This window comes from Saccopteryx leptura, chromosome 11 (genome assembly GCF_036850995.1).
Source record: "Saccopteryx leptura isolate mSacLep1 chromosome 11, mSacLep1_pri_phased_curated, whole genome shotgun sequence".
Lineage (NCBI taxonomy): Eukaryota > Metazoa > Chordata > Mammalia > Chiroptera > Emballonuridae > Saccopteryx > Saccopteryx leptura.
The window spans coordinates 76,017,715-76,032,981 of NC_089513.1; the positions used below are offsets into that span (position 1 = coordinate 76,017,715).

Consider the following 15,267-nt stretch of genomic DNA (forward strand, 5'->3'; position numbering starts at 1 on the left):
GGCCACAGAGCCATCCTCAGCGCCCGGGCCAACTTTGCTCCAATGGAGCCTTGGCTGCGGGAGGGGAAGAGAGAGACAGAGAGGAAGGAGAGGGGGAGGGGTGGAGAAGCAGATGGGCGCTTCTCCTGTGTGCCCTGGCCGGGAATCGAACCCGGGACTCCCACATGCCAGGCCAATGCTCTACCACTGAGCCAACTGGCCAGGGCCAGTTGTCCTTATTATTTATTTAATCTTGAATTTCCCTCTAGATTGCGGGCAGGGGAGCTGTAGGACCACTGCTGGTCTCTAGGACATGAATATGCAAATGAGGAAGCGGTGCAGTTCCCCTCCCCCACCCCTCTGGGTCAGTGCCCTGCTTGGGAAGGTGGGCGGGACCTCCACGCAGAGAGGGAGGCAGCGCCTAACAGGGCGCGCCCGGTCCAAGGGCATCTCTGAGCCGTGTCCCATCCGCACACCTGTGCACAGCGTGATACAGGTTTTGATTGGATTGGGTTAGAAGAGGTCTCCTGGGTCCCAGGAAGCAAACCTATAGGAAGGATCGTGGATTACTTTTTGGAATGTTCTGGCAAGTCCTGAAATGAGGTGCCTCCTCAGAAGTGGGCCTTTCAGGGTGTCAGAGATGTCCTTTGGGACCCTTACTGCCTGGAATGAACCCAGGAGATGTTTACACCTGCTCTCTGTTGTTGTTTTGGGACAGATACCAACTGCTGAATGTTAGGGAGTGATCAGTTTGCTTAGAAGCGTAATTCATTCAGTGAGAGACCCAAATTGTGTGTAAATGTGTGTGTGTGTGTAAGAGAGAGAGAGAGAAAAATGAGCCCACATATACTAATTTTGGAGTTAGAAATGGCCTACCTCAAAAATTGTTGTAGATTTGACTTTTCAGTTGAGTTGCCCTGAAATAACTTGGTGACATTTGTTTTTATTTCACCGGGTTTTTCCGGGGGTGCACACGGCATGTCCTGGCTGTGTCTCCCACTCGTGTTAATTGGGTGAGACACGGTAAGGCCACCTGGCCGGCCAGGCTTTGAAATGCTCCATCAAATGTTGGAAATGTCGGTTTGTATAGGAGCAAAGGAACCAACAGAGTCCAGAGACCCGAGGCTAACTGGAGTCTGAAATTATGTCTCTGTCCCTAGGCGGTGACTTGATCCATCAAAAAGATGGGTTTAGCCGAATTCGGCAAATTTGACTCAGTCTGTGTGCCCCTCCAGCGAAGGGTAGGATTTCCCTGAGGGACCCATTCCCTCTGCTGATAGCAGCCTGCCCCACAAGCCGTTTCCTGCTCGGGTCTGTTCCCAGGGAGCCCCTGCCTGTCAACTTGGTCGCACCCTGTGACTAAGCTACGTAATAAAATGTTGAAACTCAATGTGCTTTAATTACAGCATGACCCCACCCGTGGAAGATGTAAAGTCTGATTCTAAAGTGGAGGTTTATTTTTGGTTATGATCTCATGTTCTGTCAAAACAAAATAAAACAAAAACCCAATCCATCCGCACTCAGGCGACAGGGGAGACATTGTGCCCGAGGTTTTAAATACGTGTGTCCTTGGCTGGGCCAGACCCTGTCTGTGCTGCGCCCCCTGGGGCACGGCTGGCCTTTCATTGATGTTAAAAGGGACTTCCTAGCTGGGTCCGCCCCCTGGGATATTAAGCAAGGACTTGCGTTCTGGGCCACACTGTCGAGGCTGAATTCTCAAGCTTACCCAAGAAAACGGGAAACTTCTGTTAACAAAGGATAAGTTATCATGCCATATTTTCAGTTTCCCGCTAGTTACTGGTCTTCCCTGTGGCCGTGAGGATACTAGTGAAGCTACGTGGAGATGCTTTCTTTCCTAGATCCTCTTCCCGGCTGGAAGTTGAGCGCCACTGGGGTGGCTGAACACAAGATCACTGAAACGGAATTCCAGACGCACTCACCTTCAGATGCTGGTGTTTCAGTTTATCTTCCTCTATGCTCAGACGCTTCTGTGAGATTTCCTCCTGGATTTTTCTTTTATCCTGAAATTTAAACAAGCAAACAAACAAAAAAAAAATCTGGCATTAATCCCTTTTTTTTTTCCGTTCCCAATTTGTTTAAATATGTTTCCTTCAGGTTGTCTCATTGTGGAATGGCTGGGGGGGGGGGGGGGGCGACAGGCTTCCCGGCACTGGTCTGAGGCTGCTTTGGACGCTCCGATTTCAAAGCAAAGCGGAGCAAAGCGAGCCCTTCAAAGCATTTCCCTGATGGAGAGCGATATGGTGCTTTTTCTAAGAGAGCTGGAAAACACTTATCCGTCTCTCCTTCCCCTCTCCTCTTCTCTGTCGTCCCCATTAGCCTGGCAGGACCGAGCTACGGAGCACAGGTGGTGGGTCGTTAGAAAATAGTCCCGGGGACGCGGGGTGCAGCCTGGGAAGTCCGGCCAATGGCTCTGTGGTGACAAGGTCACAGTGAGCGGCGCCGGGCAGGTGCCGGAGGTCGCTGGGGACCGCTCTGCGAGGGGTATGCCACTCTGGCCACTAGGCTTGGCGCCTGAAACTGTTTCAGAATGGTACTGAGTGCGAACTGCAATTGAAAAATTGAAACAACAGGAAAAGATCATCATGAAAGGAAAGAAAAAAAAAGGTTCAGCTACCGAAACGAGCGACAGGAAAAGCGAATTGAAGGGGGCAGTTGTGAACGAGGCGCGAGTAGAGAGACTGCTCCTGGCACGGGGGTGGGGTGGGTGGGGGTGGGGGGATGTAAAGAAAAAGCTCTGTCTCCGTGGGAAAGCAGGACGGACAGACTCCGGAAGCCAGAGAGGGGGACTGCTTCCTGCTCGGATAACGTGCAGTGGGAAGATGGAGAAGAAAGGGGGAAAGATAAGGCTTGTCCACACCGGAGGGCTCCCTCCCACCCAGGTTAAAAACACTCATGGCGCTCCATGGTATCCTTCAGCACGTTTAAATCACATTGCCTCAGAACACCCGGAAAGCACAGCCGTTAATGCACGTGGGTTTAGGAAAAAGAGCATCTATACTAAATAGCCTACGTTCAATTTCTGGCTCCCCCATTCACCAGCTCTGTGTCCTTGGACACAATTCCTAACTTCTCTGCGCCTCCATCAGCCCATCTATAAAATGTGGATATTAAGACTCTCTACCTCCTATGATGTGAGCATTACAGGAGCTAATATAATTTATGCAAAACTTCCTCTACCGGTGCCTGACACACGGTGCTCTGTAAGTGTCTGTTTAATAAAATTACCTAAATAAACACACAGCTTGTTAATCGCACAGAAAGCAACACACTAATTCTGATAACGCTGCCATTGGTCTGAGATGTTTTAGAGATCCCCTCTCTGCAATTGTTTGAAGCATTTCACAAGCTACTCGCAAAGACCCTCGTTTCCTTATTGCTATTCTTTTCACCAGATGTGACATTTTCCTCCACCTTATTTGTAAGCCTTGTTTGTAAATCTGCTTTCAAAGTTGAGAACTCCCAAAGTATAAAACTTTGTTGCCAGTGAAGACATCTAAAAGAATTTGAAGCAGGCACAGAAGGTAATGTGGAAGGAAGAGCTCCAAAAAAAAAAAAAAAAAAAAATCTTTGGCAGCAGTATCAAAATAAGTGCGTGGCTTCCTGACGTGACTCCTTTGAAGATGAAAAACTCTTCTTTGATGTATAAGTTTAGGTACATTTGTTGAGAGAAAACAACACATTGCTCTCCAACTTTATGTCACGCTCGTCTTTGCATGTGAGAACACTACATGACTTCATCAGCATTATTTTTTAAATTCCACGAGCAGCTCTTTTGGAAAAAAAAAAGAAAGAAAGAAGCTGGGCAACAAGCATGGATCCTTTCTCTTCTTTGCATAAAATCTGGTCACTAGAAATAAAAACTCTGAAAACTCATGAGTCGATTCTCCCACTCTAGCTAGAGGCTGTCTCTCATCGAGCAAATAGTAGTAATGCTTTAAATTTACTGTGCCAAACACTTTGGTAAGTTTTTATAAGCACCCTTTCACTTAATATTATAATAACCCAATAGAGTGTAATATTTCACTTAGTAGTCACAGTTACAAAGAGACGTTGTAATAACTTTTATTTTGCGGAAGAGGAAAAGCGAGTTTAGAGCGTAAACTAACTAATCCAAGTTCTCACGACTAGTAAGTGGCCGAACCAGGACCTTTTCCCTATATAGCAATTTTATGCTAAATTCGGAGTTCAGACTTGGTCTTTGCTTCTCCTTCAGAAACTAAGTTTAAGAGGGTGGTTACTACCTCAACACACAAAATCCTGTTTAATAAACTAAACTACAGTAACTCTCTTTACTTATTTCTATTGCATTTTTATTGATTAAACATTTTCTCATAAGAACAAAAAAGCTTCCAAATGCTTTTGTTTTTTTTGAAGGCAAGGTAACAGTGAAACCAAAACCCACCATAATTGGGACCCCCCCCCCAAGTAAACAATAGGCTGCTCTCTCTCAAGAATATTTAGGGAAAAAGAAAGCTAAATAAAATATTAGAAACAGAATCCAGAGTACACCAGAAGAAATAATATTTTTGTCCAAGTGTAGAACATGTTCAGTATGGCAAAGATGTTTCAGTGTTAGGAATAATGCAATTATGATTAATATACTTCATCCCCTCAGCAAATGTAAGGGAAAACTAATTTTCACTTCTATAGATTCTGTTTAAACACATTTGATAAAATTCACTATCAATTTAAAAATTTTTTATTAATAAAGCAGAATAAAAGGAGAATTCCCCAAGCTGATAAAGTATATTAATCTCAGCTCAAAGTATATAAATAGTACGCCTAGTGTGGAAAGAGTACCTACCAACTCCACTATTATTAGCATTTTAACCGTTAAATTGAGTTCAATTGCAGTAGTAGCCAATAAAGTTAGAAGAAAAAAGATAGAGGAAATTAGAGAAACACTTAGCAGAGTCCCATATTAATTTATAGAAGTCAATTCTTTTAACCTATCAAAATCACAACCAGAAGATATAAGGGAAGAAAGAGCCCTTCTTATAATGGAAACTTTGAAGAAACTAAAATTCCTTGTAATGAACTTAACATAAAATGTCAAGAAGAAAAGTCTAACACCTTCCTAAGGGACACAATAAACTTGAATGAATAAAATTCACATCATGTTATTGAAGAAGAAGACATCATAAAGATATCTTTCAACGTCAATTCCCCTTAAGTTGTTATTCTCTGTGAAATTGCTTATTCTCCATAAAATTTATGTGATCCCAATAAATGTCCCGATAGTTATGTTGTGGGAGGCTGTCCTGTGGCAGGATGCTTACTTATCAGCATCCCTGGCCTCCGCTCACTGGATTCTAGTAGCACCCCACGTAGTGACAACCAAAAACATCTGCATTCCTTCACGTCCACTGCAAACTCACCCTGGATTGAACACCGTGGATATAGGCTAATCTCCAGTCTCCACTAGCTAAGGGAATCCATGATCAGAAACAGGCGTCTTCAATGGCTATGAAAATAGGTTTAACGAACCAACATACTGATTTCCCAGCGAAAGCACATGGGTGATTTACTTATGTTTCTAGCTTACCAGCAGAAGACTGGTTTGTCAGAGGGTCATTAGCCTCAAACCAGAGTGACACCCACTGGGCTATACTGCAGATAGGATGTGGGAAGTTCTTTAGACACAGAAAAAAGTACAGCATAAGAAATCCATACCCAAGGGTGTTAGACCATTTAATCTGATGCTATCACCACCTTAAGAGATGTTAGGTATCAATGAAGAGTCATTCTAGCCTGAAAGATGTCTTAAGAAGAAAATGATACCATAGAAATTTTTCTCTTTTCAAAATCATACACCTGGAGATCATTCCTTAAATACGGAATTGGCCAAAACAAAACAAAACAAAACAAAAACAGCCATCTGTGAGTGGAGAGTACCCACCAGGTGGCCACACCCCTGCATCCAGGATGACCAGCCTATCTTGGACCTCAGAAACCTACTGGTTCTCCCCTATTGGTGTATTCAGCTGTCCGTCTCTCAGACCTGGATGAAATCTGTTGCCCACTCTGGGATTTGACTCATTGCTGGCTTTTACTTTCTGTCACCTCCCATCCCAGCCCTGGGACCGGCCCATACTCGCCTTCTGCATGAGCTCTTGAGGGAAAGTTTCCAGAAGGAGAGATCAGTTCACTCCATCTTGTACCAACCTCCAAACCTAAGCCTTCTCATCAGTTCCCCAGAGCCGCGGGGTGCTTTGTTTTTGAACACGGACGTGTTCAACGACCATGGAACATGGGCCTCACTCTACTCCAGTCTTACAAGCAGTAACGAAAGGACAGAAACGAGGTTAGTGTTCAGAGAGAACGCGCTCTACCTATGAATGGATGGAGACCGAACACTATATGAGATACCATATTACATCGTCATTGTCGGTGCCGATACATAAAAATCCTGAGTCAATTTCACCACTTCCTTAGGAACGAAATTGCAAAACGTGACATTAGTAACCATTCTATATTGAAGAATGAAACACGAATCCCCTTTACTAGGAAAAAGTAAGTCCCTTAAAAATATCATTTAAGAGTATTATTAATACATTCATTTTTACAATAATGAAAGAATGTGCCCATCTGTCAGTTTTCTGTACTTTTCAGAATCTGGTAGAAAATACTCTATTTTCTCTCTCTAAATGTTAAGGATGGAAGCTGGAAGTTCCCCTGGCCTCAGAGAGCAGGGAACGTTAGGTGATTTCCCGGTGTGCGCAGCGCACTGGGCTGGCACCCGCAGGACCGACGGCGTGGACAGAGGGTCCCCCATGCCAACACCTCATGCACTGTCCTGGCGCCCTGATGCCAACGGTCAGCATAACCACCCACTTCGAATCTTCAAACATCAGTAACTACTGGGAGCCGAATCACTTTTGCGCCGTGATCATGGGCAGCTACCTGGGCACTGCCAACACCACGCTGCAGCCCCCGCTCGGTGCGCCGGGTCCCGCTCGTCCTTTGCCGAGTCCCCTGCGCCCAGCCGAAACCTTAAGTCTGTCCACCCTACCACTCCGCCGGGACTATGCCAGGGCCTGGAGGGCCGTGACCCGGCCAGCCACCAGGTCAGACGGTCGGGGGGATGCATTTCTCCGGTAATTCAATCCTTGCAGGCTTTGGGCTGCCCACAACCCCGGGTGCATCCGGAGCCTGGTAACTGTCCACATTTGTCCTCCTGAGCGCAGAGGGAGCCTCTACACGCACCCACCCTCCCAGAGCACCCTGGCTCCTGTGCCAAGGACACCCTGGTGGAGGCTCTCAGCCAAAGCAAGAAAGGAAAAAGCAAGTTCCACGGATCACTCTGGTTTGAGACCCTGGACACTAAGACGAGGAGACAGAGCCCTGAGGCGGGGGGGGGGTAGGAGAGGCCAGTACAGAGACAGGGTCTGGTCCTTTCCCTTGTGCCCAGGCCTGGCCTCAGCTGCCGGGGGCAACAGCCCCGAGAGGAAGACACTGCGGCCACCCTCACTGAGCCTTCCCCCTCTGCAGCCCACCCTCTCGGAAGGACACCGCCAGCCCAGGCCACATGGTCCCAGCCCCAGCGGCAGACCTGGGAGCCTGTGGTCACCCTTGTGTCCTATTAGTCAAGGCCCTGCCACCACCAATTCCTGAACCTCAAATCCCGGTGAGCCCTGCTCTTTCCGTGAATGACTCAGGGACACCACTTAGGTCACCTTCCCCCCAACCCCCACAGCATGCTGGCCTGCCAACCCCCCTCCCGCCCCTCCAGCTGCAGAACCCACCTGCGGAATCGCTGCTGCGTCAAACCTCTGCCTTCCACCCATCTGCCCAGGAACACCCTCCTCAGGAAGGCCCCGCCCTCCCCTTCGGCCAGACTGTACACTTAGAAGTTCATTCTTATTTTCAATAATAATTATGGGCACCGTCATTACCACGCCAACTGTCATAGTCTTTCTTTCAACTATTCATGTGTTAGGATTTCTTCCCCGCTGCAGTTGCTCGGCGGCCTGGACACTGCTAACACCTGGGGCCAGAGCATGCTTTGCTGTTTGGTGGGTGCTGTCCCAGGCATTGTCCAGTTTTAGCAGAATCTTTGGTCCCCAGACTCTAGGTGCCAGCAGCATGCTCACATTGTCACTGCCAAGTATTTTAGGGGGTGAGGGCGTGTAGGGTTGGAGGAAGGTGTGTGTGTGTGTGTGTGTGAGTGTGTCAAAAAAAAATCACAGCAGGAGAGAGTCCCTGAGGGACAGTGACCTCTACGGACAGAAACAGTCAAGCTTGATCTCCCCAAATGTGTGGTTTTATTCTATTACATATTTATTTTGGTTATAATTGAATTTATATATTTAGGTCCTCCTATGTTGGGTGCATAAAATGTTTACGAAGGTTATATCTTCTTGTTGGATTGCTTCCTTTATCATCTCGGAGTGTCCTTCTTTGTCTCTTAACATAGCCTTTGCTTTAAAGTCTATTTCATTTGATATCAGTATTGATACCCCAGCCTTTTTTTTCATTTCCATTTGAAAAAAATATCTGTTTTCATCCCTTTACTTTTAGTCTGTGTGTATTTTTCATTCTGAGGCGAGTCTTTTTTTTAAATTCGGTGAGAAGCAGGGAGGCAGAGACAGACTCCTGCATGCACCCGACCGGGATCCACCCGGCATGCCCACCAGGGGGCGATGCTCTGCCCATCTGGGGCGTTGCTCCATTGCAACTGGAGCCATTCTAGCACCTGAGGTGGAGGCCATGGAGCTGTCCTAAGCGCCTGGAGCCAGCTTGCTCTAATTGAGTCATGACTGCAGGAGGGGAGGAAGGGAGAGAGTCAGAGAGAGAGAGAGAGAGAGAGAGAGAGAAAGAGAGAGAGAAGTGAGAGGGGGAGGGGTGGAGAAGCAAATGGGTGCTTCCCCTGTGTGCCCAGGAATCGAACCTGGGACAATCTTGAGGTGAGTCTTTTGTAGGCAGCATATATATTGGTCTTGTTTTCTTACTCATTCAGCCACCTTGTGTCTTTTGATTGGAGCATCTAAGCCAGTGGTAGTCAACCTGGTCCTTACCGCCCACTAGGGGGCGCTCCAGCTTTCATGGTGGGCGGTAGCGGAGCAACCAAAGTATAAATAAAAAGATAGATTTAACTATAGTAAGTTGTCTTATAAAGATTTATTCTGCCAAACTTAGCGAAAATCCGACATAAAGTATTTGGTAAGTAATTATTATTATATGCTTTCACTTGCTGTAACTCTGCTTCATAAATTTTATAAAGTAAAGTGACTTCCCTACTTTATAAATCACCATGACTGTGGAACCAGTGGGTGGTTAGAAAATGTTACTACTAACAGAGATACAGAAGTGGGCGGTCGGTATAAAAAGGTTGACTACTCCTGAACCAAGCCATTTACAATTAAAGTAATTATTAATAGGTATGTATGTATTGCCATTTTATTCTTTAAAACTATGTTCTTCTGCGGTTCTTCTCCTTCTCCTTCTCCTTCTCCACCCTTTAACATTTATTGCAATGTTGGTTTGGTGGCAGTTAACTCCTTTAGCTTTTTCTTGTCTGGGAAGCTCTGTATTTCTCCTTCAATTTTGAATGAGAGTCTTGCTGGGCAAAGGAGTCTTCGTTTTATGTCCTTGCTTTTCATCAATTTGAGTATTCTTTTTTTTTTCTTTTTAAAATTATTTTTATTTATTTATTCATTTTAGAGAAGAGAGAGAGAGAGAGAGAGAGAGATTGAGAGAAAGGGGGAGGAGCAGGAAGCATCAACTCCCATATGTGCCTTGACTGGGCCAGCCCAGGGTTTTGAACCGGCAACCTCAGCGTTCCAGGTTGATGCTTGATCCACTGCGCCACCACAGGTCAGGCCTGAGTATTTCTTGATTTCTGTTGAGAAATCAGCTGGCAGTCTTCTGGGAGCTCCTTTGTAGGTAGGTAACTTGTCTTTCTCTTGCAACATTTAAGAACCTCTCTTTGTCTTTAACTTTTGCCTTTTTAATAACGACGCGTCTTGGTGTGGCCCTCTTTGGGCAATCCGGTAATGAAAGCTGTGGTTGAAGGCGGGCAGTCTCAGGTGTTTTGGCAACACCAGGCTTACGGAAGGGTTGCTAAGGAATACCAGTGTTTTGTCACTCAGCCGTAATGCGATGCCTCAGTCTTATCAGTCCAGGTAGTTAAGAAGGTAATTTTATAATGCTGTGGATGTGATTAAGAATGGAGCACTTCTTCTTTGTGAGATATTCATCAACAGCAGGTTATTATCCTTCTGCCAAACTTCACAGGAATACAAGCATTACTGAAAAACAATGTGGCAAAATACACTACACGTCAGCCTTACGTGGTGTGGCTGGCTCTATCGCTAGGATGCCAAACGTTAGCATTGCCAGATAATTCCTTCCCAAATCATCGTGAAACAAATAGATGTGAAATGCCATCTGCTTCCCCAAATTTCCCCAGAAGCTTGAGTATCTCTATAGACACCTGTTATAACCTGGCGTACTAGATATTTATTAATGTTAATCATTGTGAATAACATATTTCTGTTTACTTCTAAAATGTTCAGCTGACAAAGACTTTTTGTTCAAGGAACAACTGTCTAATTCTTAGTTGTCTGACTTAGACTATTTTAGCAGTTGAAACCCTCAAATTCCAATTCTGTAGAAGGCCACATACCTATCAATAATCACTTTAAATATAATTTATTTACCCTGTGCAACTGTGAAACGATTGTGACCGTCAACGATTCATTATTACTCCCATCACATACTTGATAAACGGAAGCACAGTACTGAGAAATGCATTCAGAAACGGTACTGACATTGATATAGCTAATATTATAAAATGCCTGAATCTGTCAAGAAGGCAGGCTCGATCCTGAGTTATTTAATTATTAGCTTATCTGAGATTTAGGTTACTTACATAAAAATGTTATGTTCAAAGTGCTGTTGGGAATTGTGCGATGTTTAGAAGTAGATGCTGTCGCCAAGGAGCTCACATTCTCGTGAAGAAAGAAAATCATTTGTACAAGTAACTACAGTCTAAAGAAGAAGTGACAAATGTCATTACTAAGGCACAGCAGGGTACTGCGGGAGCTGAGGGGCTGCTGCTGGCTGGTAAGGTAGGAGAGGCTTTGGAGTAGCTTCTGAGTGCACTATGTTGGACAGTCGCCGGGGAACTGGGGACCAGGGAGAAAGGGCACCCAGGTCAAGGGCTCCGTGTGAGCCAAGGTTGGGAGTAGAACAGTGGGACACGATTTGGAACAGCGAGTCTGGTCCATACAGGGGTAGTGGGAAGGAAATAAGAATGACGGGTTGAGGCTAGATCCTCAGTGGAGAATACCAAATGGTAGGACAAGGGGTTTGGACCTTATTTAAGTATTGACACAGGGAGAAATGGTTTCAGAGGCAGAGGGGTAACAGAAAAGACCGTGTTTTTAATGAGAAGTTTACTGTCCTTCCCCGTGTAGCAGACATGGAAGGAGGAGGACCTGATGGGATAATCAGTTGGGTTACAGCTCACACGTATGGCTGCAGGCACTTGAACAAGTGCTGGCGGAGGGTGTGGATGTCAGAGACACCAAGGAGTTAAACTAGCAGGACCTGGCGGCTGATGACCCCCCCGAGGCAGGAGAGGACGGGGTCCAGTGGAGAGCAGAGTCACTCACAGAAATAGGACGTTCAGGAGGAGGGGCAGTCTGAGTTGGGAAGGGACCTGGTGGGTTCACACCACGTTTGAGGTGTCTTTGGGACAAGCTGGGGAGTGATCTGGTAGGCAGTCGGAATGCTGGATGGACAGAGACCACAAGAGGGGTCAGAGCTTGAGATAAAGACGTGGGAGTTTTGGAAGGGACAGATGAGGCCAGGAGCCTGTCAGAGTATGACAGGAGATATTTCCATGATGAGAAAAGGAGAGTCAAAGACAGCCCCTTCCTGCAGCGCCTACATTTAAGGGGGATAGGAGGAAGAGAACCCACATGCAGGCTTGTGTTGGGGTCAATCAGATATTATCCAGAATAGCACTTGGTGAATCGGGCCAATTCAATTAGTTAAATGGCTTCCAACTCATTCTGCTAGAAGCCGGTATCTTATAACTTTATAACTAGCTTTACTGACATTTTTATTGTTTAAGATGGCGCAAGCACCAGACTAGAAGCTGCTTATTTGATTGAAATACTACCAACAACGCAGCTTCCTGGTGATGTGCAAATAATGGTAACCTTGAAAGATAGGGACGTGCTAACACAAAATTCCTGGAAAAGAATCCCAGGCATGGTGAAGCAGATTTAAAAAACCACGGAACAAAATTATTGAAAAAAGGGCAAACCCTTCAAGAGGGAAGACAGATCACGAAGCATAGGCACTTTACAGACGAAAAAGTGGATACACAACCACAAATGATCTCAGGTAAGAAGAAGAGAGAACAACTCTAAATAAGACCAAGCCAAATAGTTTATCACTGGGAGTGCCCAATGAGCTCTCTCAGCTGAGAATGAAGATAAGCGGGTGGTACCTATTTGTAACACTGTAACTAAGGGAAACAACCAGGGACATGGGAAGATGGGAAGTGTGTGGAAAACACCCAGGGCACAAAAAGCATGTGTGTGTCAATACATAGACACGTTTAAATTTTGTTGAGAATAACAACAACAAAAGCATGGATTAGACCACTGCTGAGATACATAGTATTTATCTAATGCAATATCACAGATAGATTGAACTATTCCACTCCTATCTTCTTCCATAGTTTTGATTAAGGAGAAGAATCTTGATCTGGAGAACTTAGAACAAATATGTTCCCAGGGAAACTGAAGCCCACGAGGAAATAGAGTACCCCAAACAGAGCTTCTCAGACTCGGATGGGCCTCGTCTCAGGGACCGCAACAGTTTATAGACGTGACTGAAAAATATTGTCAACTGATCTTGGAAGCTTGGGTGACCACGTGAAGAGGTGTCAGAGACAAAGTGGCACCGTTTCTGAAGATGAAAAAAGGCAAAGTATAAATATTTAAGGAATGGTGAAGTTACTGGTTAATCCCCGGCAAAGTTGTAGGATGAATTATTAAAAAGTGTTGTATTTAGACAAAGGTCTAAGAGATAGCATGTGGTGATTAAACACAGAGCATTTAAAACTAATTTTTCCTTTTGCTTAGTTTTCAAGATCTGCAGGGGATGAAGAGTATGATGGTTGTAACCATAAGCTAACACTTACTGAGAATTTTTAGGGGTCAGGAATACTTAAAGCATTTAAATGTGTCAATTTACTTAAACTTCCCCAAATCTCTATGAAGTAGAGGCCATGTTTAGCCTCAGTATTTAGGTGAAAAGACTGTTTTTAATACCTTATCATCATCTGAGATACAGTAATTATTCCTCCATTTTTTTTCTGCCAGTTTTCTAAATATTACAAACATTTAAAAATTTTTAAACCTTTTCTTTATTTATTTTCTATATCTTTGACCTAAAATGTTGAGTTATATTTTAATATTTATAAATATAGTGCACATATATTACTAGGCCCATGAATAAAAAGGCTCTTTAAACCAGCTGAATTTATTTTGATTTATGGTAAATGCTGAGATATAACTTTTTTTCCCCCAATTTTTAAACTAATCTAAACTTTTATTGAAGAATTCTTTCCTATTGATTTACTTTTTTTTCATTTACTAATTTTAGCAGTTGGTATTTTATACTTTACTAATTTTTTTTTTTTTTTTTACCAGAGTAATAGGCTTTATTGAAAGAAAAAAAGGAACCCTGCCAGACATTTCTCCAGGGAGAAGGGCACTGGTACAGACTAGGGGGGCAAATTTTATAGGGCTTGGGAGAGCCTGAGGGGATACTGAGTCAGAAGTTCTAGTATGTTTCCTTTTACAGTTTTATGGTTTTAGCTTCCTGGAACACTCTTTCTTGGGGTGGTTGATCAGCTTTCTGGAACTCTTCTGCCTCAGGGGTGATCGTCCATACTTTACTAATTTTTTAATGTGTATTATGGTCTGGTTCCAGGTTATCTGTATAGTTTCTTTAATTATTGATTTTAGTAGATTAAACCACATAGTTTAGTTATGCACCAATGAGGTAAATTAACATTTTATTGGGCAAGTTTTCCTTCCTAGATCTTATGTAAGATGTCTTGATTAGTTGCAGTAGTTTATCTCTCCAGTTGAACTTTGGAATAATTTTCTTGAATTCCAATAGAAACAAAATTAAAAACTCAACCAGTTTCTTAGCTGTCCCCACTCCCCACCAGGCCAGCCAATACCCAACCAACCAAGCAACCCACCAATCAGACAGACAAACAGCACATACCCTGTTGGAATTTTAAAAGCTAGTAATTATCATTATCCAGAGATAACCAGAGATCTGTTTTACTGCCTATGATTTATATCTGTGTGATATAGTGCAAATAAAATTGGAACTGTTTGTTTACATTTTAGTAATCTGACCTTTTTCTTTTAATGTATCATAATCATAATGATACACCATGTCATTATATAGTCTTCTAAATTATTTTTAATGGCTGCATATTATTTCACACACATATACGTGCACAATATTTATTCACCTAACCTTATTTTCAGACTTCGAGGGTGCTTCCAATTATGTTGCGAGCATCCAAGGAATCCATCTTTGCGTGCCTTATTTTTTTTCTTTTTAAAAAATTTCCATTGATTAAGAGGGGGGAAGAAGGGGGGAGAGAGAGAGAGGGAGAAGCATCAACTCATTGTTTCACTTAATTTTTCCATTTAGTTGTGTACTCATTGATTGCTTCCCGCACATACCCTGACCGGAGGTTGAACCTGGGACCTCTGACATGCCGGGTCGACACTTGATTCAGTGAGCCACCCAGCCGGGGCCCTCTCTTGTTTTTCTTTAGTATGAGTTCTTTGCTAATGAAATTCCAGGTCAAAGGATAAAGCAGTTTTTTGAGTTTTCTTATACCAGTTGCCAAATTGTGGTGTTTTGGCAATTTCATGCTGCTACCAGCCTAGAATAAGAATGGCTCCTTAGAGATTTAATTGGAACTGCATTACACTTAAAATAAATTTGGAAATATGTGAATTTTTTTTTTTTTTGTATTTTTCTGAAGCTGGAAACGGGGAGAGACAGACAGACTCCCGCATGCGCCCTACTGGGATCCACCCGGCACGCCCACCAGGGGCGATGCTCTGCCCCTCCGGGGCGTCGCTCTGCTGCGACCAGAGCCACTCTAGCACCTGGGGCAGAGGCCAAGGAGCCATCCCCAGCGCCCGGGCCATCTTTGCTCCAATGGAGCCTCCGCTGCGGGAGGGGAAGAGAGAGAGAGGAAGGAGGGGG

The 15,267-nt window shown here is 44.4% G+C and overlaps 1 protein-coding gene across 1 annotated transcript in view; it reads right to left on the reverse strand.

Annotated features, from left to right (window-relative positions):
* Positions 1-15,267, reverse strand: part of PALMD (palmdelphin) — a 56,242-nt gene that overhangs the window by 30,328 nt on the left and 10,647 nt on the right. The window contains exon 2 of the mRNA XM_066353491.1: positions 1,920-2,000. Coding sequence (XP_066209588.1) covers positions 1,920-2,000 — 81 coding nt within the window. The remainder of the gene's footprint in view (positions 1-1,919; positions 2,001-15,267) is intronic.